Raw genomic sequence first — 23,967 nt, forward strand, 5'->3', positions numbered from 1 at the left:
TTGGACAATCGGAATTGCTCTATTGGAATTGATCAGTTTGGACAATCGGAATTGCTCTATTGGAATTGATCAGTTTGGACAATCGGAATTGCTCTGTTGGAACTTGTTGTTTCATAATTAGATGGGAGTAGCACAGGTTTGGGAGAGGAAGACCACGGAGGGAAAGCACCATTCTTATCACACGATATAAGGGTGCGTGCCCTCAACAGACTCGTCACTGTTGACATTGACCTTAATCCCTGGCTGAGGTTGCTTTTGTCAAGTTTCTCCCGTGTACCTTGGATTATTTTTCTTGTAACACTGATCTTAACCTGAAAGTGTATGTTTTCTGATTTGTCTTCTAATGTTTGATGAGATTGTAAAGTCCTAGGGACAGAGGCTTTGTCTGTCCTATTTACGTCCCAAGCCGGGCCCACAGTGTGCTCAGTAAAGTGACTAATTAATTTCATACATACTTGTTGAGCACTAGAGCCGGGGGTGAGTGCTGGCTGCTGGGCGCAGAGCCACCAGCGACGCAGCCATAGTTCTTGCCCTCATGGAGCCTAAAGCCTAATTGTTGTTGTTAGGTGCCATTGTGTCGATTTCAACTCATGGCGACCCCATGTGTGCAGAGTAGAACTGTGCTCCAAGGGGTTTTCAAGGCTGTGACCGTTTGGAAACAGATCACCAGGCCTGTCTTCTGAGGCACCTCTGGGTGTGTTTGAACTGCCAACCTTTCGACTAGTAGTGAGCACTTAACTCTTTGTGCCACTCAGGGACCTCTAACGTCTCATAGGGGAGATCATTACAAAGAAAAAGTTGTTCACGCCTGTGAACAGGGCTGGAAGGAGGAATGTGGGTCGTGAGAGCCATGATGGGGGTGTGGCCTCTGTGGGATGCGGCAGTCAGGGAATGAAGGGAAGCTGAGACCTGAAGGGTAGGTGGTAGCTGGCCAGCAGAGAGGGAGGTAGGATGTGTTCTGCAGAGGGAACAGCATGTGCAAAGGCCCCGACGCAGACAGGAGAATGACGAGCACCAGCAAGGAGGCAGGGTGCCGGGGGGGCCGTGGCAGTGGCCCAGCGAGTGACTGTGGTTTGGACGAAGGTGGAGAAGAGGACACGGTGAGAAGTGGACCCCACATCAAGAAGAGGACAGAAGTAGTTGAGGGATGAAGTCTAGGCTCTTGAAACTGGTGTGTCGTGGTCCCATTACCTCTCAGAAAAGGAGCAGGCTCGGCATGATGAGTTCAGTTAGGGACGCCCATGGGGCCCCCAAGCAGAAGGATCGTGTGGAGGCTGGGGTGTACGTTACGTTTAGGGGTTTCTGGGATAGAGCTGGCCTCGGGCGCTGTGGGAGGCCATGAGCTGGCCTGGGCAGAGTGGATAGAGCCAGAGGAGAAGTCGCCCGGGGCTGTGCCCCAGGAACACGTCTTTTAGAGGTCAGAGGAAACGGGAAGGATGGCCAGAAAGGAGGGTGGAAAACGGGGCACACACAGTGTCTGTGGGGTACGAGAGAAAGAACGCTTAGAGAGGAAGAGTGGCCAGTCTGGGCGGGAGGAGGGCGATTGGATGCAGCCTCCCTTGGACTCTGAACATCTGTTCCTTCCACGTGGCTCCAGCTCTCAGAGGCAAAGCAGTCGGGGTGCTGGTCTACTGGTGGTATCCTGCTGGCCTTTTGGGGGTGACTTTTCACAAAAGCCGAGTGCCACGTGGCTGCTCGCCTCTTTCTTCCCCGAAACCGCCCTTCGATTTATTTTCACTTCTCTTCTTCATGGGATTGTGTGTCTGATTTAGTATTTTTGAGTTAGTGGGAAACTAGAATATACTTCACAGAAATGTGCTTTGTCGCCAGTTTTGCGGGTTGCCGTGGTTGCAATGAGCGACAGATAACGATATATTCTGGATTTGTGCACTTTTCGTTCCTCCCTGAGAGGGCAGTAAACTACCGTTCCCAAGAGGTTGTTGGGACCAATTAGATCATTTTATTTGTTTTGCTTGCACAGGAAAATCACGAACTCCATCTTATTGATCAAATCTGTTCAAGTGTCCCTTGTTATTCTGTGGAGTAGAAGTACTGTGAGTGGGGTGGGCCAGATAGAATTCTGTTCAGTGATAATCCGATTTTCCGTAGCTATGTCCCGGTTGACACTATTTTCGTGTAAAAGGTATCAACCCTTGAGTGGAAAGGAAAACCCTTGGTGAGAAAGGACTTAACAAGGGAGGCTGGCCTAGAAAACTGAAAATACATGTCCACACAAACACGCGTACGTGAATGTTCATACCCGCGCTATTCATGATTGAGAGAAATGGAAACAGCCCAAGTGTCCATCAGCTGATGAATGGATCAACAAAATGTGGTACATTCATACAACAGAATATACTCAGCCATGAAGAGAAATGCAGTTCTAATACATGCTAAGCCATGGATGAACCTTGACAAGAGTATGGCGAGTGAAAGAAGCCATTCACAAAAGACCATACGTGTGTACGATTCTGTTTATCCGAAGTGTCCAGAATAGACAAGTCCATAGAGAGAGAAAGTAGCTTAGTGGTTGCCAAGAGCTGGGGAGGGGGCATGGGCATGACTGCTGTTGGGTCCATGGAATTAGATGCTGGTGATGGAGTCCCGAAGGTCACTGGGTGCAAACGGTTTGCACTCAACCACTAACCTAAAAGCTGGTAATTCGAACCCACCCAGTAGTGCCGTGGAAGAAAGGCCTGGTGATCTGCTGCCATAAAGATTACAGCCTAGAAAACCCTATGGCCCATTTTTACTCTGTAACACGTGGGGTCGCCATGACCCAGGATCAACTCAATGGTAATGGGTTTGCTTTTTTTGTTTTTTGATGGAGTCCCTGGGTGGAGCAAACAGTTAAGTGCTTGGTTACTCACTGATAAGTTGGCAGTTCGAATCCATCCAGAGGTGTCTTGGAAGAAAGTCCTGTTGACCTGCTTCTGGAAGCTCACAGCCATTGAAAACCCTATGGAGCACAGTTCTACTCTGACACACACGGGGGCGCTGTGAATCAGAATCGACTCGACGGCAACTGGGTTGGCTTTTTGGTTTTTGATGGTTGTAAACCCTGTGAATGTACTAAGAACCACTGAACTGTACACTTTTAATGGGTGAATTGTAGAGTATTGAATTATATCTTGACAAAGCTGCTAAAAACGAAGGAGGCTGGCCAAGGCCTTGGGGACTTCAGTTAGTGGATTTCTGCTCCGAGGAGGAGATCTGGGAGTGGGGCATTGTCCGGCAGTCCCCCTGGCACTGGGCCTGACCCCAGAGTCTTCCGACTCACCTCCTGGGACTTGGGCCGGGGTTCTGGTGTAGATCCTGCTTTGCCACATGCTGGCTGCCTGCCCTGCACCACGGAGCCCCTTGGGGCGCCTCGAGGTGCCCTTTCTCATCCGTAAAATCAGACGGTGATCAGGGTAGGGGGAGCAGCAAGGGTGGTGATGGATTGGAGCCCCAGCTCAGGGCCTGAGCCTCAGGTCTGTCTTCTTGATGCTCCCTGGGGCCAAAAAGGATCCAGGCAGGGCTAATCCTGGTGTGGAAGCTGTGGCTGCTCGCTCACTCGGTTTGGGGCCTGTGCTGGCTGCTCATGCGTCCCTGGTACAGCCAGACCCAGGGCCCCATTGGGAGGCAGGGACAGAAGAGGAGCAAAGGGAAGTACAGGCTAGAAGGTCCCCCATCAAAAGAGAAGTGCAGGGGCCAGCGTGCCTACTCAACCCTATGGGGTGCCCCGGAGTGTCAGGCAGTGCATTTGGGTGACCTTTCTCTGGGGAGGGGTGCAGACGCCCCAAATTCCACTACCAGGAAGGGGCAGAGCCAAATACTTTCCAGAGGGAAGGGCCACTCGGGCAAAGGAAGAGAACGTGTGCAAAGTCCTGGGGGTTTGAAGATGCCGGGCAGGTGGGGAAGCAGCGATTAGTGATTGCTTCCTAATGGTGACATTTGGTAATCAGAGGCTGGCGTTCCCACAGTTAATTAGCCAGGACCCAGAGTCACTCGTCCCTCGCCGATACGCTGGTCTCTTTTAGTACTTGATTGAATTAGAGTGTGTTGTATGGAAGCAAACGTTACTTAACAGGCCTCTTCAGGGATTTTAGCTGGGAGAAGAAAAGGCTGAGAGAGGCCGCAACGCCCTTCATGTGAAGCGGTCGGGCGGGAAGTAGGTGAGAGGTCTGGGGCGCCTCCTGCCTCGAGGCCCGGGAATGCTTCCAGGGGTGTAGTGACTGTAACAGGCCCCCAGGGGAGATCTCGAAGTTGCGCCCCTCCTGCCGATTCCAAGATGATAGGCGTTGATGGCGGAGATGCATCTTCACTCCTCTTGTCCAGCTCATCTGTCAGGCGCCTTTCATATTTGCCACGCCTCATCTGGCGCCCCTTGGACTTGCGCCTGGGAGCAAGTGCCCCCCTCTGTACCTCCCTCCCCCTGCTACACCTCTGATGGAGCCCCTTTCACCCTGCAGCCTCAGGCTCAGGGCCACTGGGATGATTCTGGTACAGATCTCATGGGAGGGGAGGGGACAGACGTTTATGGCACCTCCTACTATCCCAGGGGCCCATGGGATGGTGTTAACCTGATTTACTCACTGAGTCCCTTTCTCGCCAGTAGCACAAGGAGGCAGGTATCATCATCCCCTTTACTGTTACCCCAAGGAGCCCTGGTGGCACAACAGTTAAGCCCTTGGGTGCTAACTGAAGGTTGACGATTCGAACCCACCAAGCAGCTCCGTGGGAGAAACACCTGGCGATCTGCTCCCGTAAAGATGAAAGCCTAGAAAACCCTATTGGGCAGTTCTGCTCTGTCACACGGGGTTGCTATGAGTTGGAATTGACTCGACGGCACTTAACAACAAACACAAGTATACATTTAAGAAGCCCTGGTGGCGCAATGGTTGATGCTTGGCTGCTAACCGAAAGGTTTGTGGTTTGAACCCACCCAGAAGCTCTGTGGGAGAAAGATCTGGAGATCTGCTTCCATAAAGATTATAGCCTAGGAAACCCTCTGGGGCAGTTCTACTCTGTCATGTGGGGTTGCTATGAGTCGGAATTGACTTGCGGGCACATAACAAACATCTGTTCCCCCACCTTACCCAAGTCCCTGGCTGGGAAGGACCTGGATTCACTGCAGAAGGGTCTCCCCTCTACCAGGGTTCTCTGGGGCAGTTAGCATATCCGCCACTCCGGCAGCCTCGCGGCGGCTGCAGAGGCTGAGGGTGCGTGAGCTCTCGCCCACCCCATGGGCCAGGAGAAGTTCCCTCTCCCCTCCTGGCTTGCAGCCCTCGTGCAGGGGCCCCGTGTTTTTCTGTCAGCGTGTCAGTGCCTGGGCTTCCTGCCTGTCAGCATGGCGCTGAGGGTGAGGATGTGATGTCTGCCTCTCTCCAGGTCCTCATCGACTGGGTCAACGATGTCCTGGTGGAGGAAAGGATCATCGTGAAGCAGCTGGAGGAGGACCTGTACGATGGGCAGGTGCTGCAGAAGCTCTTGGGTGAGTGGACATGTGGGACAGGGACGGCGAGGGCCTCCCCCTCCACCCCACCTTGCAGCGAAGGGGCCCGTGGGCCTGGACCACACAAAGAGTAGGCATTATAGGCATTGTCTTAGGGTGCTCTAGAGAAACAGAACCAGTGATACACACCACACACACTCACAAGGAGTCCCGGTGGTGCAAATGCGTGTGTGTGTGGGGCGCTGCCAAGTTCAAAATCCATACATCAAGTGACAGGCTGGAGACTCCTACAGGGTTGGGTCTCAAGCTGTGTAGGTCAGACAACGGGGGAGTGAGGTGAGAGCTCTACCAGATTACCTGTTTATAGTCTGGAAACTCCCTTTTGCTCTTAAGGCCTTCAACGGATTGATTACATTACGTTAGATTATATTATGGAAAGTAATTACATCACAGTACGTTAGATGGAAGGTCATTACATTACATTACGTTACATTATAGGAAGACTTTGCTTAAGGCCAACTGATCTAGTCCTATGTAACTACTCCATAATAGCATCTAGACTCATACCTGACCAAACAACTGGGCAGCACAGCCTAGTCAAGTTAACACATAAAATCAACCATCACAGATGTACAGCTGCAGCTCTGAGCCCCTCTCCCCCAGGTGGCTGTCTCCCAGGCCTGGGCTGCGAGCTGCGGGGTCATCTGCTCTTCCTCATTTCTCCTCTTTGGCTCTGCTGCATGGTGCACATGCCCAAGGGGAGCAGGGGTGCTGGAGCAAGATCATGGAGCATGTTCTCTGGCTTAGCTCCCGGCTGGCTGTGCCCTCCATAAATGCCTTCAGGCCTGCACGGTTCATCTTAGGAACCGGGGTGGAGGAGGGGAGCAGGTCCAGCAAACATCCTGTAAGTGCACGGATTACCAAATAAATCATGACCCATTATTCTCGTGAGGGGCGGGCTTTATTGTCTGACTTCTCCAGCTGAGGGCAGTTTAGTGATTTTTCCTAAGACTGATAGGTGGCTAGATTGAATATTGCTTCATCAAATGTTTAATGAGTCCCGCTGAGTGCTTGGTACTGCGGATCCATTGACGAGTGATATGGACCTCATCCCTGCCCTTGAGAGTCGACAGATGTTTATCAAATAATTGCAGTCCCTTCTCCCTTCAGTTCTAATGGGGGCTGTAAGGTGCCCTGGGCTCTGGGTTGAGGACCCCCAGCTGGCCTGCGGATGGGAAGTCTAAGCTGACACTTGAAGAGTGAGTGAAGCGTCACCAGACAAGGAACAGGAAGAGCAGGGTTCGGGGATGGAGAGATGAAAATAATTTTAATTTTAATAACAGCTGATGTGTATGAACTCTCACTGTGTGCCAGCGCTGTTCCAAGCGCGTTACGTGGTTGTCCTGTCTAATTGTTACATGGCCCTAGGAGGTAAGTTCTCCATCACCCTTTGACCGATGACACTGGGGCCCGGAGTTTATAGTTAATGCAGCGGGGCTAGGATACAAACCCGGGCGGCTGAGCCCAGAGCATAAGTCTAACTGATTTAATCACATTAAATTAGGGTCACCATGAGTTGGAGCCCACTGGACAGCCACGAACAACCGCTACAGCCTCTCCTCACTTATCGACATGGTTAGGTTCCAAAGACCAGGTTGTTATGTGAAATCGGTGTTATGTGAAAATGGAGGATGACCATATCAGATCACAAGATACAGGGTGATTACATCATTACGTAACTACCAAATTACATCATTGCATAACTGCCGAACAACTGAGAATCATCGCCCGGCCAGGCTGACGTATAACCTTAACTGTCACAGCCAGCATTCCCCTCACCGTACACCTCGGCTATTGTTACTGCCAGACATACGTCATTAAGGTGCAAAATAGCCGGAGAGTAGATCTTTTACTACTGTCGTAAATGCGAAACGTCAGCTAATGAGAGAGTTGATAAGTGAGGAGGTGTACTCCATAACCGCACGGGTAACTCCTCCATAACAACATCTAGACTAGGGTTTGGCCAGACAACTAGGAAGCACAGCCTAGTCAAGTTAACACATAAAATCAACCATCACAGGTGTACAGCCACAGCTCTGAGCCTGTCTCCCCCAGGTGGCTGTCTCCCAGGCCTGGGCCGCGAGCTGCGGGGTCATCTGCTCTTCCTCATTTCTCCTCTCTGGCTCTGCTGTGTGGTGCACATGCCCAAGGGGAGCAGGGGTGCTGGGGCCTCTCTCTTACCTGCTTCCTGGGCATGCCAGGTGCAGGCCCTGTGCTGAGCCTCCACCTGCTTTATCACAGAGGGTCTTCACGACAGCCAAGGTGGGCTGAATGACCCAAATCCACAGTTGTCCCCAAAATGTCTTATTGCTGTTTTCTTTGTTTGTTTGTTTTGATCCAGAACCCAATGCAGGATGACACATTACATTTTTAAAAAATCATTTCTTTTGGTTTCTTTAATCTAGAACAACCTCCTTCCCCCCTCTCTTTCTTTTTGACATTTTTGGAGAGTCCCGCCAGTTGTCCGGTAGAGGCTCCTAGAGTCTGGGTTTGTCTGATTGCTTGCTCATGGTTAGATTCAGGTCAGACATTTTTGGTGAGAATATTACAGAGCTGGGCTTGCGTCCTCTGCAGCACTTCACATGCGGAGGCACATACGATGTTGGCTTGTCCCAGTATTGATGATGGCCGACAACAATTAGCATCACTTAATTAAAGCGGCGTCCAACAGAGCTCCCCACCGCAAAGGTACTTCTTCCTTTTTTAAAGAGTAAGTAGACTCTAGGTGATGGTACTTTGAGACCATATGAATGTCATGTTCACCCACAATCCTTTGCCAAGATTTTTGGCATCCATTGATGATCCTTGCCTAAGTCAGTTATTACACTGGGGGTTGCAAAGTAATGATTTCTCTATATCTATCCTGCCTTCCTTAATTTTTTTTAACCTGGCATACTCTAAAGAAGAGCTTTCCCTCCCTCCTTCCTATTTTTTTTTTTTTGAACATCACTATGGATGAATGGATTCTTTCTTATTCACTGTGCTATAACCATTACCATCAATATATATATTTTTTAATTGTCCTAAAAAATATATATAACAAAACATTGACTGTTTCAACCATTTTTGTATGTGCCATTCAGTGACATTCATTATGTTCACCATGGGGTATAACCACCACCTCTATCCCTTTCCAAATTTTTTCATTACTCTTAGCAGCTAACAACAACCACACATGTTGAAGAAATTTGAATTGCTGACTTCAAGTCCAGCGTGTTGCTTCCTCAGGCTGTCCACCTGTAGGGAAGGATTTCCTCTTTGCCTCTGGCCTCCTCAAGACAGTCGCTTCTCAGCTCCTCCTCTCTGTAGCCATTTCCTCTCTCTCCTGGATTGCTCACATCGATGTACAGACATGCCGTCATATTGTCATTAAAGAGTCCTTCCTGCAGCACTCCCATTTCTCTGTCACTCGGATGCGTGGACTGCTAGATTTGGCAATGGGGAGGTCATTGGTGCCCCGGACGAGAGCAGCTGGCGTCCAGTGGGTGGGGGCTCCTGATGGGAATGTGTCCAAAGAGAGTGACCATTCATTGGGGTCCCCAGCTTAGAGAGGAGAGAAAGGATGAGGAAGGCATAGGGTGGGGACTTGTGGCAGAAAGCTCCTTCTTGTATCTGTAAGGTGGGGATGAGAAGTTACTCTCTGAAGTGACATCAGGAGAGCACTCAGCACAGGGCCTGGTACAGGGTGTTGTGTTGTGTTGTTAGATGCCATGGAGTCGGCTCCAACTCATGGTTGCCTCATGTACAGCAAAACGAAATGTTGCCTGGCCCCGCACCGTCTTGATGATCGTTGGTATGTTTGAGCCCACTGTTGTAGCCATCGCGTCATTCCATCTCACCGAGGGTTTCCCTTATGTTCACTGACCCTCTGCTTTACCAATCGTGATGTCCTTCTCTAGCAATTGGGCTCTTTCCTGATGACATGTCCAAAGTAAGTAAGCGAGCTGAAGTCTCTCCATCCTTGCTTGCGTGGAGCATTCTGGTTGTATTTCTTCTATGACTGATTTGGTTGTTCTTCTGGTAGTCCATGGGATATTCAATATTCTTCACTAGCCATGCAGTTTGAATGCCTCGATTCTTCTTCAGTCTTCTTTTTTCATTGTCCAGCTTTCACAGGCATGTGAGGTGATTGAAAAAACCATGGCTTGGGTCAGGTGCTCCTCAGTCCTCAAAGTGACATCTTTGGTTTTGAAAACTTTAAAGAGGTCTCTTGCAGCAGATCTGCAACCCGGAGCTTGGTTTCTTGGGTAATGGCAGTTATAAAGACAGGTAAATGAGACATCGGATCAGGAGCTGCTGAGCACTGCTTCCTGCCACGTCCTCAGAGTCCTCGGGGTAACTGGCACATGGCAAATATTTGTTGACTGAGTCAATGGAAATGTCCTGCAGTTTCATTACCTACCAAAAACTGTGGGCTCCTTCTTCGGGAAATGAAAAGGGAAAGAACAGAGGGGCGTTTGCCTGGAGTTGTCTGACTCGGCACCACCCAGAGACAGCAGAGGGGTGAGATGCTTGCTGAAGAGTCTTTCGGTCCCCAAGAAGCTCTGGTATGTTTTCAAGGCTGGTCTGGAGGGAGGACTCCTGTTGTACCGTGGGAACCTTGCACTCCCACTCACCGTCAGTGAGGGACATCAGACCTGCATTTGGGGGCTCCTTTTTTGCTCAAGCTCTGCCCTTTGGTTGATTGACAGGCAAGCACCACCTTGGTGGGAGAAGCCCTCACAGACCACCCTGGAGGGTCGCTCCTTGGAGGCTGGATCAGACGCTGGGGTGGAGATCAGTTGTAACAGAAGGGTGACTTAGTAGCTGGGATTGGTGAGCTGATGGGAGTCTGGGGTGGGAGATGGCTTGCGGGGGGGTGGTGCTGCTGCAGGATGCAGGTGTGTGTGGGGTGTCAGGGCCCTGGGACTGGGAGGCACTGTTGGGGAGAGGGAGATGCTGGGGAAGCAGACAGTCTGGGATGCCTGCAAGGAGCCCTGGCGGGGTAGGGGGGTGCCCTGGGAGCACTTGGGTGCAGGGTCTGCAGCTACATAGATGGTCGTTTGTTCCTCCACTCGGGAGCCCACATCCCCCCAGACCCAGGCCCCTCTGCACACACGGCTCTTACAGGCCACCTGATCTTGGAGTTCAGCCTGCTGGGGCAGGGGGAGTGTGTCAGCTAACTTGTTCTGCAGACAGAGACCCACACACGGCCATGTTCCTACTCGATCGTCCTCAGAAGCTACGTGTTCAGAGGGAAAGGAGTTTGTGTTTGTCTTGATCATTCATTCCTTCGTTTGTTAAGCGAATATTTGTTGGTTTGTTGACTGTGGGCCAGTTGTGGTTCTAGGCTCTGCAGACATGGGAAGCAAGAGGGACGGAGCCTTGTCCTCCGTGGCACACTTTCTAGCAGAGAGCAGAAAGATGTAGAGAAGTATTATGGGGTGTCAAACCAAGAACACAAGGAGACATCTTCAGAGAGTGACAAGTGTGATGAAGCAAACCAGAGAGGGGTAGGGGCAGACAGTGGCTGGAGGGGCAGGAGGCTGGGCGGTACGGTAGCTTGGAGAACGTTCCGGGTCAGGCTCGGAAGTGAGGCTTGGAAGCCAGGCAGAGTGCACTGTGCTGGAGTCGCAGCTAGCTGTGCTGGGGCTGCTGTGATGGAGGACAGCGAGGGAGGGAGGCAGTCGTGAGATGTGGCTGGGAGGACGCCGGGGCCAGATCGTGTCCTGCCCTGGGGTACAGCTACTTTCATTCTAAGTGACGGGAGGCCACTGGAGGCTCGAGCATGGCCTTGACATGATCGGAGTTAGAGTTTTAAAAGGCCACTTGGGCTGCTGGTACAGAATGGACAAGGAGGGGGTCAGAGGTCGGAGCCGAGAGAGCAAGCAGGACGTGTCACAGCAGCCCAGCATCCAACGAAGGGGCTCGGACTAGGCGGACGAGCGGACATGAGGCAATGTCAGGGAGGGTTTTGGAGGACTCGTGGTTGCTACCGAGGACTCAAGGCTGATGGCCGGGTTCGTGGCAACTGAGGAAAGGGAACCCCTGGAAGCGTAGTGTAGGGAGTAGGGGATGTGGAGTTTGGGTTGCACTGAGAGGGCTGAGATGCCATCTTGCTGGATCCGGCTGCTGAGGGGATGAGTCTGGAGGCCAGGGAAGCGTGGAGCTCGGCAGCTCGGAGATGGTGTTGAACACCATGAGTCTAAAGGGATCCCCTGGAGAGAATGTTCCAGATTTATTATTTGGCTGAATGCCGAATGGTCAAGAATTAACATCTATATTTGGCTAAGCTGAGAATCACCGTCTCAGAGTGAGCTTCCGCAGTCCAAGAATAAATCTGAAATGTTATCCTGATTGTTTGCTAATTGTTGTTGTTGTTACAGGGTCGCTATGTGAGGAAACCCACTTGGCAGCAGTAGGTTTGGGTCTGGGTTGGTGTTAGCTGCCGTCGAGTCGATTCTGACTCATGGCGACGCCATGTGTGCAGAGTAGAACTGCTCCATAGGGTATTCAAGGCTCTGACCTTTCAGAAGCAGATCACCAGGCCTGTCTTCCAAGCACCTCCGGGTGGTTTTGAACTGCCACCCTTTCGGCTAATTAGTTGAGTGCTTAACTGTTTGTGCCCCCCAGGGTCTCCTGTTTTATAATGATCACAGCCTTATTACTGAAAATGTTATGGTCAGAGTTTTGATGTTTGATGTTGTTGTTGGGGACAGTCACTTGTGAGCGCTGCTGGGTGGGAGATGGCTCTCGAGGTCATCAAACCGGACATTGCAGTGGTAGACACTCACCTCCACCTGAGAACGGCAGAGGGACGTGCTGCTCTTTGGGTGACGCTGTCTGCAAGGGTACTGCTGCTGGGTTACCAGCTTTCCTTCCTCTCTGAGAGTAACTGGTTAAGGTAGAGACTTGGGGCTACTTCAACTCTTGGACTTGAAGATTTGACCATTGGTGATGACGGCCCCCTCCCTTTTTTTTTTTTTAACATATATAACATAAAATTTGCCATTTTAACTGTTTTTACGTGTATAATACAATTCAGTGGCATTAATTACACTCACCAGATTGTGCAACCATTACCACTATTTGTTTTCAAACTTTTTCAACACCCAAAACGGAAACGCCATACCCGTTAGTCATGAACGTCCATTGTCCCCTCCCCCCAGCCCCTGGGAACCTCTAATCTACTTTTGTCTGAATGCATTTGCCTCTTGTAGCTATGTCACCTAAGTGGAATCACACAACATTTGTCCTTTTGTATCTGGCCTCTTTCCCAGAGCATAACGTTCTCAAGGTTTACCCATGTCGTCGCGTGTGTAAGAGCTTCGTGTCTCTTTATGACTAAGCAATACTCTGTTGTATGGGGACATCACATGTTGTTTGTCCATCGTCAGCTGATGGACACTTGGGTTGTTTCCACCTTTTGGCGCTTGTGAATAAAGCTGCAGTGAATCCTGTTGTACGAGTTACTGTATCTGTCTGAGTCTCTGTTTTCAAGTCCTTTGGGTCTATACCTAGGAGTGGAATTGCTGTGTTGGATGGTAACTCTGTTTAACTTTTTGAGGACCTGCCAAACAATGGTGATGCTCTTTGATTGGTGTCCCTTGAATTGGTGCTTTGCTCACTGCCTGAAGGAGATACTTCCTAATATTTTCAGGAGCAAATTTTAGGGTGTTGCGCTCGCTTTTTTATTTCTGATTCTTTTGCATGCATTTGTGGCTTTGCCCTACCACTTGAGACAGTTGTGTCCCTAAGCCCTAGATCGAGCAATGTGGCCATGGAGATCTGGAACTGGCTCTCAGGACCACAGGACAGGCTCTGGATTTACATCTGCATCTCTGCCTTGTTGGTCTGCATGCAATATCAGCACCCTCCCTGGAGCAGAGTGGTGGGATTTTGTAGCAGAGATCACATCCTTTTGGTTCCCTCTTCAGCTGGCCCAGCTGACACAGACGTGCTCTGAAGCCGCTGTGCTTGTTAATCCTGCTATGTCAGTTTTGTTATCTGTAGAGTACACCGTGAGACTGACTTTGGCTCAGGCAGCCTTTTTACCATGGAGAAGCTGCTGTTCCATCTTGTTTGAGTATCTTGAATGAGTACTTGATAAGACAATTCTAAAATCTCTTGTACGTCAAGTGGTTTGACACACCACTTTGTTTGACTGAAAAAAAGAACAATGGAAGAGAATATTGGGATATTGATAGAACATGAAAATGTCATGCCTGGTTGTATTAATGATGTTGTTACACTGACAAGATGTGATAGTAAACCACATGATCATGCCAGCCCAGCCCAGGGATGCCGAGAATGACATTGATGTAGGTGTTCGGATGTTTGGCTTTTCAAAGGCAGAGCCAAATCTAAACAGTAGATTCCGACTGCGCATCAACACCAAAGCCAACTTCTGTGTATCTGTAGTGGGGCCCTGGGTGGTCAGCGGAGAAGAATCAGCTGTGAGGGAGGAGGAACCAGAGGAGCTGTTGCCTTCTGGGAGGATAGAGGTGAAGGTGTTTCAAGGAGGCGGGGGTGAGAGAGACGTGGAGAGAGAATGGATTTCTGGATTCAGTCACGTGGAAATGGACAAGGATGAATCTCCACTGGACTCAGGATGAACTCCTCTTCTTAAGAGGAGATTTGGGAAGCAACTGCCTGATTCTTTGCCACCTCACAGGATTTTTGTGGGTGTAGCTCTCCTGTTCTTGAGGTATTACTTTCAAGGTGAGGCCGTGCACGCTGGAGTCATGATGGAGCTCCCAGACCAGCTGTTGTTGTGCTTGAACTCATGGACACACCCTCTCCCTGCAAAAATCGGGTAAATGTTCACAATCCCCACATTGAGCCATCAGCCCTGCTTGCCTGCTGCTCTTCTTTCCTCTTAGGAATCATCCCTGCCCCCTTCCTCTGCCTCTTTCCATGCTAGGAAGACAGGGGTCTTGGCCATGGCAAAACTCTGAGCTGCTCTGTAGCCTCCTATCAGCAGGCAAAGTGATGCCTGGTGATGCCAAAGACCTTATTCTCTCCCACGTGGAGAGTCACCAAGACCCTGCCTATGAATCAGTAGATGAATCCTGATCCAAAGGGGGGAAATGTGGAACAAAATTTAAAATTCTTACAGAATCCATACTTACTGGATCTATTGAGATGGGAGGAACCCCCGAATCTTTCGCTCTGAGAAAATTTTCAAACCATGGACCAAAGTTATCCCCTGAAGTCATCTTGAAAATAAGCAACTATTTAGATAAATGAGTAAAGAATGTTCACCACGAGAATTGCACTCTTTGAAAGAATTACGTATATGAAATCAAATTGTCAACAGTAACTCTAAAGCGTAGATGAGGGATGTAGGAGGTAGTAAGTCTAGGTCAGTGGTGGTGAAACAGCACAGGTAGAGACAGCAAGAAGGGTGACGCATGTGAAGGATGTAACCAACGTTACTGAATTGTATGTGTAGAAACTGGTGAATGGGTGTAAATTCTGCTGTGTATATTTTCACCAAAAATTTTTTTGAAAAAAGACCCAGTGTTACAGGAGCACCCAGGCATAGCCAGCCCCCATTGGGATCTTCCTTCTCCACCTGACTCCTCCTCCACCCCAGATGGATGTTGGGCCGTATTCAATCTGCAGGATGGCAGAGATGTGCCAGGACCCCCTCTCCCCCAGTGGGCCGGGCTCTCGGACTACGTAGATCTCTGTGACCCCCTCTTACCCCATCCTTCCCCAGGGGCCCCAGGCTGCTCCATCCCGGGCTCGTAATCCCCTGCAGGCCTCTGTGTTTTCAGCTTTGGATTACCCAGGCGGCACCTGTTAGACACAGATGGAGGGAAGTGAAAATGCAGACAGTGAGAATTGTTTCCATTCCCCTTCCAAGTGCGGAGTACTGTGCAGTTGGCTTTCCTCCCATCCCTCACCCTGTCCGGCCTGCGGTTTATTAGGTAAGCTGTCTCCCACTGTCCCTGGTGGTACAAACGGTTTGTGCTCAAATACTAATCAAAAGGTTGGTGGTTCAAACCCATCCAGTGGCCTCAGAAGAAAGGCCTGGCAATGTGCTTTGGTAAAGATCACAGCCAAGAAAGGCCTCTAGAGCAGTTCCACTCTGACACACACGAGTCAGAATTGACGATGGCAATGGGTTTGATTTATTGCTTTATTTCAGTGTCTTCCTACTGGGAGTCCCCTGGGGAGGCACAAACGGTTAAGTGCTTGGCTGCTAACCAAAAGGTTGGAGGTTCGAGTCCACCCCAAGGCATCTTAGAAGAAAGGCCTGGTGCTCTACTTTAGAAAAATCAGCCACTGAAAACCTTTTGGAGCACAGTTCTACTCTGACACACCTGGGGTCACATGAGTCAGAATCTACTCAACAGCAACTGGTTTGGGGTTTTTTTTTTGGAGGGGTCTCCCCAGTAGGGTCCTCTCTTGTCCACAGCGTATCCCAGCACCCAGAACAGCGCCTGGCGCATAGTAGGTTCACAGTAACTATTTTGTGAGCAAATGAATGAAGGGGTGCCCCGAGCCCAGCAGGCATCGCTGTATAATTCTATCGTCCTGAAGAGAATATCGAAAGCCATCATTCTTGTTCTAATTGAGGAAGGGGAGAAGTCTGGGGAGAGAACGGTAAGTTCGCAGAAGCCTCCAACAAGATGCTTTAAACGGAACTTTGCTAGGGCTCCCTTACAACATGGAAGCCCCGTTTGCAATCAGCCTGGGTTTGACTGCTTTCATAATAAGCCATCCAGGCCGTCGGCGCTGACTGCAGTTTCCGCCGAGTCGGGCCCTGCGCCGAATGCTTTGTAATCACTGCTAGTGAATTATCTCAGGTGCTCTGTAACATCGCTTTGCTGTTCTGCAGAGGGGATAGATCAGGAAACACCCAGGTCTTAGAATGAATGAATAGGAGGGACACCTGGGATCCCACAGCCCCGTTGCCCTTCAGCAGGTGGAGGGTCGTGTGTCGGGTGGCAGGTGTCTCCGGTCTGCTCCGCAAAACTTGCAGGCACACAGGTCGTGCTGGGCTGGAGTCTTCATCATTGAATCTCAAGTGGCTGTGACAGTCTTGTCTGGGCCTTTCTAGATTGCTTCCTTTGCTCACTCTAGGTGATAAAACCGTCGCCGAGTATCTATGAATATCTAATAATTCTTCTTATTGTGGTGTCAGTGTTAGAGAAACAAGAATAGGGACATCTGTATGCAGGAGGCAGAAGCTGTACAGTTAAGACCCTTGCTATTTTCTTTATCACAGGCTTCGTCCTCCTGGGAACCCACGAGCACAGCCTTCCCCACCCACCTCCCCTGCTGAGGTGACCTCCTTGTGGACCTTGAATTATATTTTCCGTTGTATGTGAATAGAATGTTCTTGAGTAGGGAACTCCCAGTTTTACCCTTGAATGCTCCCCCCACCCCTTTTTCATTCTGGAGTAATTTTCTAGGAAAGATGAGGGACCTGAAGGCTCCATGTTCCTTGACCCAACATCTTGGAAACCCCCATCCGTGCATAGTAACCGTCTTCGCTTTGGGGACCAGGTGGCAGAGGGGGACCACATCCCAGCCAGCTTTCCTCTCGGCCCTGAGTCCCTCCAGCTTTTTCTAATACCCTGCCTTTTCCTCTGGTCCGTGTCTTTGCAGAGAAACTGGGGGACTGCAAGCTGAACGTGGCCGAGGTGACCCAGTCGGAAATCGGGCAGAAACAGAAGCTGCAGACAGTGCTGGAGGCTGTGCACGAGCTGCTGCGGCCCCACGGCTGGGTGCTCCGCTGGAATGTCGACGGTGAGTAGCCGCTAGGGACCCAAAAATTGTTTCATGGCCCCCGCTCTGTGGGAGGCAATATATGAGGCAGAAGTCAATGTCCCCACTCTCGGGGCTCATAGATGAAGTAAGTCACACCTCAAATGCTCTGTTTTTTCTGTGCTTCAGAGGAGAGAGGCCTGACTGGTTGGGTGGACCAAGGAAGGCTCCAAGGGGAAGGATGGGGGTTCGGGTTTTTTGGGAGCATCACTGTTGGCAAAGAATGTTGACTATCGCATGGACGGCCAGAAGAACAAACAAATCTGCCTTGAAAGAAGTACAGCCAGAATGCTCCTTAGAAGTGAGGATGCTGAGACTTTGTCTCACATACTTTAGACATGGTATCAGAAGGGACCAGTCCCTGGAGAAGGACATCATGCTTGGTGAAGTAGATGGTCAGCGAAAAAGAGGAAGACCCTCAATGACATGGATTGACACAGTGGCTGCAACAATGGGCTCAAACATAACAACGATTGTGAGGATGGCATAGGACCAGACAGTGTTCCATTCTGTTGTACATATGGTCACTATGAGTTGGAACCAACTCGACAGCACCTAACAACAATTTACATGAGTGTTCTAGGGCTGCTATGACAAAGTACCACAAACTAGGTGGTCTAGATGAACAGAAATGTATTGTTGCACAGTTCTGGAGGCTAGAAGTCCAAATTCAGGGCGTCAGCAGAGCTATGCTGTCTTGGAAGGCTCTAGGGAAGATCCTTCCGTGCCTCTTGCAGCTTCTGGTGGCCCCAGGCGTTCCTTGGCTTGCTGCTGCAGCATCACTTCTTTGTCACATGACTGTCTTCCCTCGGAGTGTCTCCCTGTGTCTCTTCTCTTTTGTAAGGGCACCACTCAGATCAGATTAGGACCTCCCACCCCCACTCCGGTATGACCTCATGCTAACCTAACAGATAGTAGTGTCTTCAAAGACCTTCCCAAACAAGGTCATGTTCACAGATACAGGGATTTGGACTTCAGTGTATCTTTTTAGAGGCCAGATTCAATCCATAAGAATTTGTAAGGCAGAAGCAGCTCCGTGGGGGTCTTGGATGGGACCCAACCCCAAATACCAATGGCATCAACACCAAATGAGCTGTTTTATCGATAATCAAAGTAGGATGTGGAATTGATTCACGCTGACCACGGGGCTGTGTCCCACAGCACGTGCCAGCTTTAGAAGCAGGTGACATCACAGTATTTCCAGCCAAGAAGTGAACCCGGATGAGGAAGACTTAAAGTCAGAGAAGCTGGCAAGTTCTCGGCCCTGTCTGCTCTTCCTCCATTAAGGATGTCACCCACCTCCCCATCCTCTTTGCAGGGCTTTCCCTCCTGGCTGGAGGCTTCCCTCTGTGGCTTGGTGTAATGAGCCCCATCCTGTGGGACACTTGGAGGGGCCTTGATTCTTGGCCCCCAGTTTCTTGGCATGGTGACCACGGACAGCCCCAAGCCTGCCTTGTGGTTATCGGGGTTACGGTGTGGAATGAGGGCTTTGTCAACCACAAAGCTCTGCACGGAAGGACCACATCTTGGTCCACATGCTGAATAAGTTGGTGATGGTGGCCAAAGACTGACCTAGGCAGCCCAGGAGTTTACTTCTAACCATCCCCAAAGCATCCCTTGCCCCGGAGAGCCTCCCGTGGTTCAGACAGCTGATTGCATGGTGGGGAGAGCTTTCTAAGTGCCGAAGATAATGGTGGGACATTATTTTCACGAGTAAGTGGCCCTGATGACCTATTTTTCCTGATTTTTTCCTCGTGTTGTGTTCATTTTCCTACCCTGCTCATTCCTTTTTCTTCTTGCCACCCAAGTTACTCCCTTGAAAGAGCACTATGTAAACGCTGGGGATGCCATTGTTTCGGGGGCACTGAGTTTCTGCTAAAGGTGATGGAAAAATCCGGAAGCAGATGGTGGTGATGGTTGCACAGCATGATGAACATAATTAATGCTGCTGAATTGTACAAGGAAAAATGGTTGAGATGGTGAATGTTTTGTTATATATATGTATTTTACCACAACTTAAAAAAAAGGTTTTGCACAAGTAACCTTAGGCCAACAGGAGAGAATCTTAGTAATTCTGAGAAACAAGAAATACATTCAGCCAGGGATGCTCATGAACTTTAAATTTTCTGAGGTTCACTGCCACCCCATCTCTCTGAGGTGTCATGTAGATGCAGCATCTTTATTGCCATTTGAATGTGGGCTTGGGGTTTCTTATGGATTATATTGTGTTCCCCTCAAATATGTGTTGAAATCCTGACTCCTGTATCTGTAAATAAGGAGCCCTGGTGGCGCAGTGGTCAAAGGCCTCTGCTGCTAACTGAAAGGTCAGCTTTTCAAACCCACCAGCTGCTTGGAGGGAAAAAGACCTGACGATGTGCTTCTGTAAAGATTACAGCCTTGGAAATGCTATGGTTCAATTCTACTCCATCCTGTAGGGTCACTATGAGTCAGAATTGACTTGACGACAACAGTGTGGTACCGGTAAATATGACCTTGTTTGGAAATAGGGAGTCCCGGTCATCTAGTGCTGCCATAACAGAAATACCACAAGTGGATGGCTTTAACAAAGAGAAATTTATTCTCTCACAGTTTAGAAGGCTAGAAGTCCAAATTCAGGGCACCAGCTCCAGGGGAAGGCTTTCTCTCTCTGTCGGTTCTGGGGGAAGGTCCTTGTCATCAATCTTCCCCTGGTCTAGGAGCTTCTCAGCACAGGTACCCTGGGTCCAAAGGATGCACTCTGCTCCCAGTGGTGCTTTCTTGGTGGTAGGAGGTCCCCCCATCTCTCTACTCACTTCTCTCTTTTATATCTCAAAAGAGATTGACTCAAGATACAACCTAATTTTGTAGATTGTGTCCTGCCTCATTAACATAACTTGGCTGGGCCAGGATTTCCAGTATTGTGTGGTTGTCCACCATTTTGTCATCTGATGTGATTTTCCTATGTGTTGTAAATCCTAACCTCTATGATGTTAATTAGGCAGGATTAGAGGCAGTTATGTTGATGAGGCAGGACACAATCTACAGGATTAGGTTTTATCTTGAGTCTGTCTCTTTTGAGATATAAAAGAGAAAAGTGAGCAGAGAGATGAGGGGACTTCATACCATCAAGAAAGCAGCACCAGGAACAGAGCGTGTCCTTTGGATATGGGGTCCCCGTGCTGAGAATCTCCTAGACCAGGGGAAGATTGATGACAAGGACCTTCCCCTAGAACCGACAGAGAGAGAAAGCCTTCCTCTGGAGCTGGTCACCCTGAATTTGGATTTCTAGACTCCTAGACTGTGAGAGAATAAATTTCTGTTGTTAAAGCCATCCACTTGTAGTATTTATGTTACAGCAGCACTGGATAACTAAGACAGTAACTAAGACAGAAAAACAACCAAATCTGCTGCCAATGAGTTGATTCTGACTCATGGCGACCTTGTGTATTTTAGAGTAGAACTGCTCCCTAGGGTTCTCACAGGGTGACCTTTATGGAAGTAGACCACCAGGCCTTTCTTCTGTGGCACCACCGGGTGGGTTCGAACTGCCAACCTTTCGGTCAGTAGCTGAGCGCAGACCGTTTGTGCTAGCCAGGAACCTTGATAACTAAGACAGGATTCCTTTGTGACCTGATATAAAGCATTCCTGTTCTCCCCTTGTCTCCCAAAGCAATTCACGGGAAGAATCTCGTAGCCATCCTCCATCTCCTCATCTCTCTGGCCATGCACTTCCGGGCCCCGATCCGGCTTCCGGAACATGTCTCTGTGCAGGTCGTGGTCGTGCGGGTGAGTACAGCGCGCTTGTCTGTGCACGGTCGACTTGTCCGTAACTGCATTGGGGAGGCGCTGTGACTTCTTTCTTCCTGAACTTCGCTGCCTTTATTTCTTAAGAGGTTATCTTACTTTTTTTTCCCCCTCTTGACAAAATGTACGTCTCCCTGGCTTTGAAGTAAATGATTGGCGCAGGAACAATGGCGTTGATTTGAAGAAAGGCAAACCCAGAGGAGGAGAGCGTTGAGGTTTAATTTCCCACATTTCTGAAAAGAACATTCATTTCTCTCCAAAGCCACCACGTCGGAATTCAGTACCATTGACTGTGCTGATTACTTGCTGGAGGAGGTTGGGACCAGGGGTATGAAACTGGTACCCAAATGAAGGCCTCTCTGCATGGGCTCTGTGTGATAGCCAGCATTCTCCATTAGCTCTTTTTTAGGGTCATTTCTCTGGATTTAGTGGGAGAAGTGAAACGAGGTCCTAGGCCGGCTAACAGAGGTGCTGGTGCCTTTCTTTTGTCACTTCCCTTATATTTCAGTGGAGGGACTGTCCCGGGTTTGAATTCTTATTTCAGTCCAGTGTAGAGGAGGAGCCCTGGTGGCACAGTGGTTAAGAGCTCGGCTGCTAACCAGAAGGTCAGCAGTTCGAATCCACCAGTCTTTCCTTGGAAACCCTATGGGGCAGCTCTACTCTGTCCTATAGGGTCACTATGAGTTGGAATTGGCTCGATTTCAACTTGTTTTTTTTTTTTTTTTAAATTAGAGGAGCCTTGGTGGTGCAATAGTTAAGCACTCAGCTGCTAACCGAAAGGTTGGCGGTTCGAACCCACCCACTGGTTCCGTGGGAGAAAGACCTGGCGATCTGTTCCTGTAAAGATTACGGCCTAGAAAACCCTGTGGGGGCAGTTCTGCTCTGTCCTACGTGGTCTTTGTGAGTCAGAAGCGACTCAATGGCACGCAGCAACAACAACAAAAAGTGTATATAAGCATCTGCTGTGAAAACCCTGTGGAGCAGTTCTACTCTGCACACATGGGGCCGCCATGAGTCAGAATTGACTCCAAGACAACTGGTTTGTTGGTGTGTGCCGAGCACTCTGCATAGGGCTGGCCGGGGCAGCGGTGGCTCCATGGTAGAATTCTCGCCTTCCATGCGGGAGACCCGGGTTCCAGTCCTGGCCAATGTACCTAAAGCACAGCCACCACCTGTCTGTCAGTAGAGGCTTGCTTGTGATGCTGAACAGATTTCAGTAGGGCTTCCAGACTTAAGATGGACTAGGAAAAAAGGCCTGGCGATCCACTTCCGAAAACCAGCCAATGAAAACCCTATGGATCACAATGGTCCAATACGCAACTGATCATGGGGATGGCGCAGGACCGGGCGGCATTTTATTCTGTTGCGCGTGGGGTCTCCATGAGTTGGGGGCTGACTTGACAGCAGGTAACGACAACAACAGCAGTAACGTACTGAACGCTCCTCCAGTGGCTACTGGGAACTCTAAAATTGGGACAACACACTTGGAGTCCTCCAGGAGCCAACTTGGTCTGCCAGAGTGCTGAGGTTATGCTTAGAGACCTGGATGCCCTAGTGTTTATATTACTCGAGCCGTCCAGCTCCTCAATCTTCTCTGGTTTTCAAACTTATCAGCCCTGTGGTCGCTGTGGTCCACGCGGGCCTGGATGACCCCATGCCTTCAGAAGCTGGCTCTGACCCTGGTGGTCCTGTTGGTCTTGACCTGATGGAAATGTCCTTTCCTGGCAGACGGCACGGGCTCCATGCCCCGTTGTCCTGTGTTCTTCCCAAGGAGAAATGTTTGTGGTCGGTGGTGGGGACAGGGACCAGGGAACCGTTCCTGCCACCCCTGTCCTCGGTTGCTCCCTCCTCAGGCAGCTGGCCGGAAAAGGCTTCCCAAGGACACAGGGGAGCATGCTTCCCAAGTCTGTGTGCGTCAGAAGTGGGGCCCTTGAGTACTGCAGGCTCAGTCACTGAGATATTTCCTTTCAGGCGTGCACACTGGTCCAAGAATGTCTTTTAGGTTTGCGGGAAGTTGTGCTGACCATGGTGAGCACTCGCTGGGCTAGTGGCCTTGACTGGGGCTGCAGGAGGATTCTCTGGGTTCACATCCCACTGGCCTGGAATGGGGAGAGCAGGCCCCCAAAACGGGTCTGCATCGCTGCTGTGATGGCTCCCCAGACCGTGTCTTCACTTGCAGACTCAGGCTGTCGCTCCACCTCCGGCCTTGCCCAGGTGGCCAGTTACCTAATCTTCAGTGGGGCGAGGGAAGGAACGTGGCATTTCAGGTCTAGGGCCTTCACTTCGTCCTGAGAAGTGCAGTCTTGGGGGAAATCGCTCACTTACTCCGGGCTGCGATTATTTCCCCGTGAAACTGAGATTATACTACTAACCTTAAAATATTCAGCCTTATGTCTCCAGTACCTAGCCCTGGGCCCAGCATCCAGTAGGTGCCTAATGGATGTTCGATGTGTACTAAGTGGATAAAATGTCTTTGGGCTGTCCTCCCTGGGCCCTTCTGAGAGTCAGTCAGGATGAAGCCACAAGAAAACTAAAGGCCGGGACAGAGGCTGTTCCTCATTAGCAAGAACCAGCGGTGAGAGGTCCCAGAGGCCAGCTCAGGAAAGGGAGGGCAGCTCAGATGTCGAGCCTTCCACAGTGGGCTGCCTCAGCCGAGGGACGTGAGATCCCCGTCCCTCGTCCGTCAGGGGGATTGAGGAGGGGCTGGTGGTAGATTAGCTGGCACCAAAGCTCCTCTCCATCCTGAGCTCCTGTGATACACGCGGCTGCCACTGCATCTCCCAATCCAGCACCCTCACCTCTGCTGCCACTCCCACCGCTGCCACCACCACTTCCACCTCCACCATCACTCCCACCTCCACCACTCTCACCTCCACCACTCCCACCTCCACCTCCATCACTCCCACCTCCACCACTCCCACCTCCAC

At 50.3% G+C, this 23,967-nt stretch overlaps 1 protein-coding gene across 5 annotated transcripts in view; it reads left to right on the top strand.

Moving 5' to 3' along the window:
• The window catches only part of PARVB (parvin beta), a 117,142-nt gene that overhangs the window by 56,602 nt on the left and 36,573 nt on the right, over window positions 1–23,967 (top strand). For all 5 annotated transcript variants that reach the window (XM_023734609.1, XM_023734607.1, XM_023734605.1 and 2 more), the window contains exons 4-6: window positions 5,374–5,476; window positions 17,099–17,239; window positions 20,907–21,022. In XM_023734609.1, the coding sequence (XP_023590377.1) occupies window positions 5,374–5,476; window positions 17,099–17,239; window positions 20,907–21,022 (360 nt within the window). The remainder of the gene's footprint in view (window positions 1–5,373; window positions 5,477–17,098; window positions 17,240–20,906; window positions 21,023–23,967) is intronic.

This window comes from Trichechus manatus, unplaced genomic scaffold (genome assembly GCF_000243295.1).
Source record: "Trichechus manatus latirostris isolate Lorelei unplaced genomic scaffold, TriManLat1.0 scaffold00069, whole genome shotgun sequence".
Taxonomy (NCBI): Eukaryota; Metazoa; Chordata; class Mammalia; order Sirenia; family Trichechidae; genus Trichechus; species Trichechus manatus.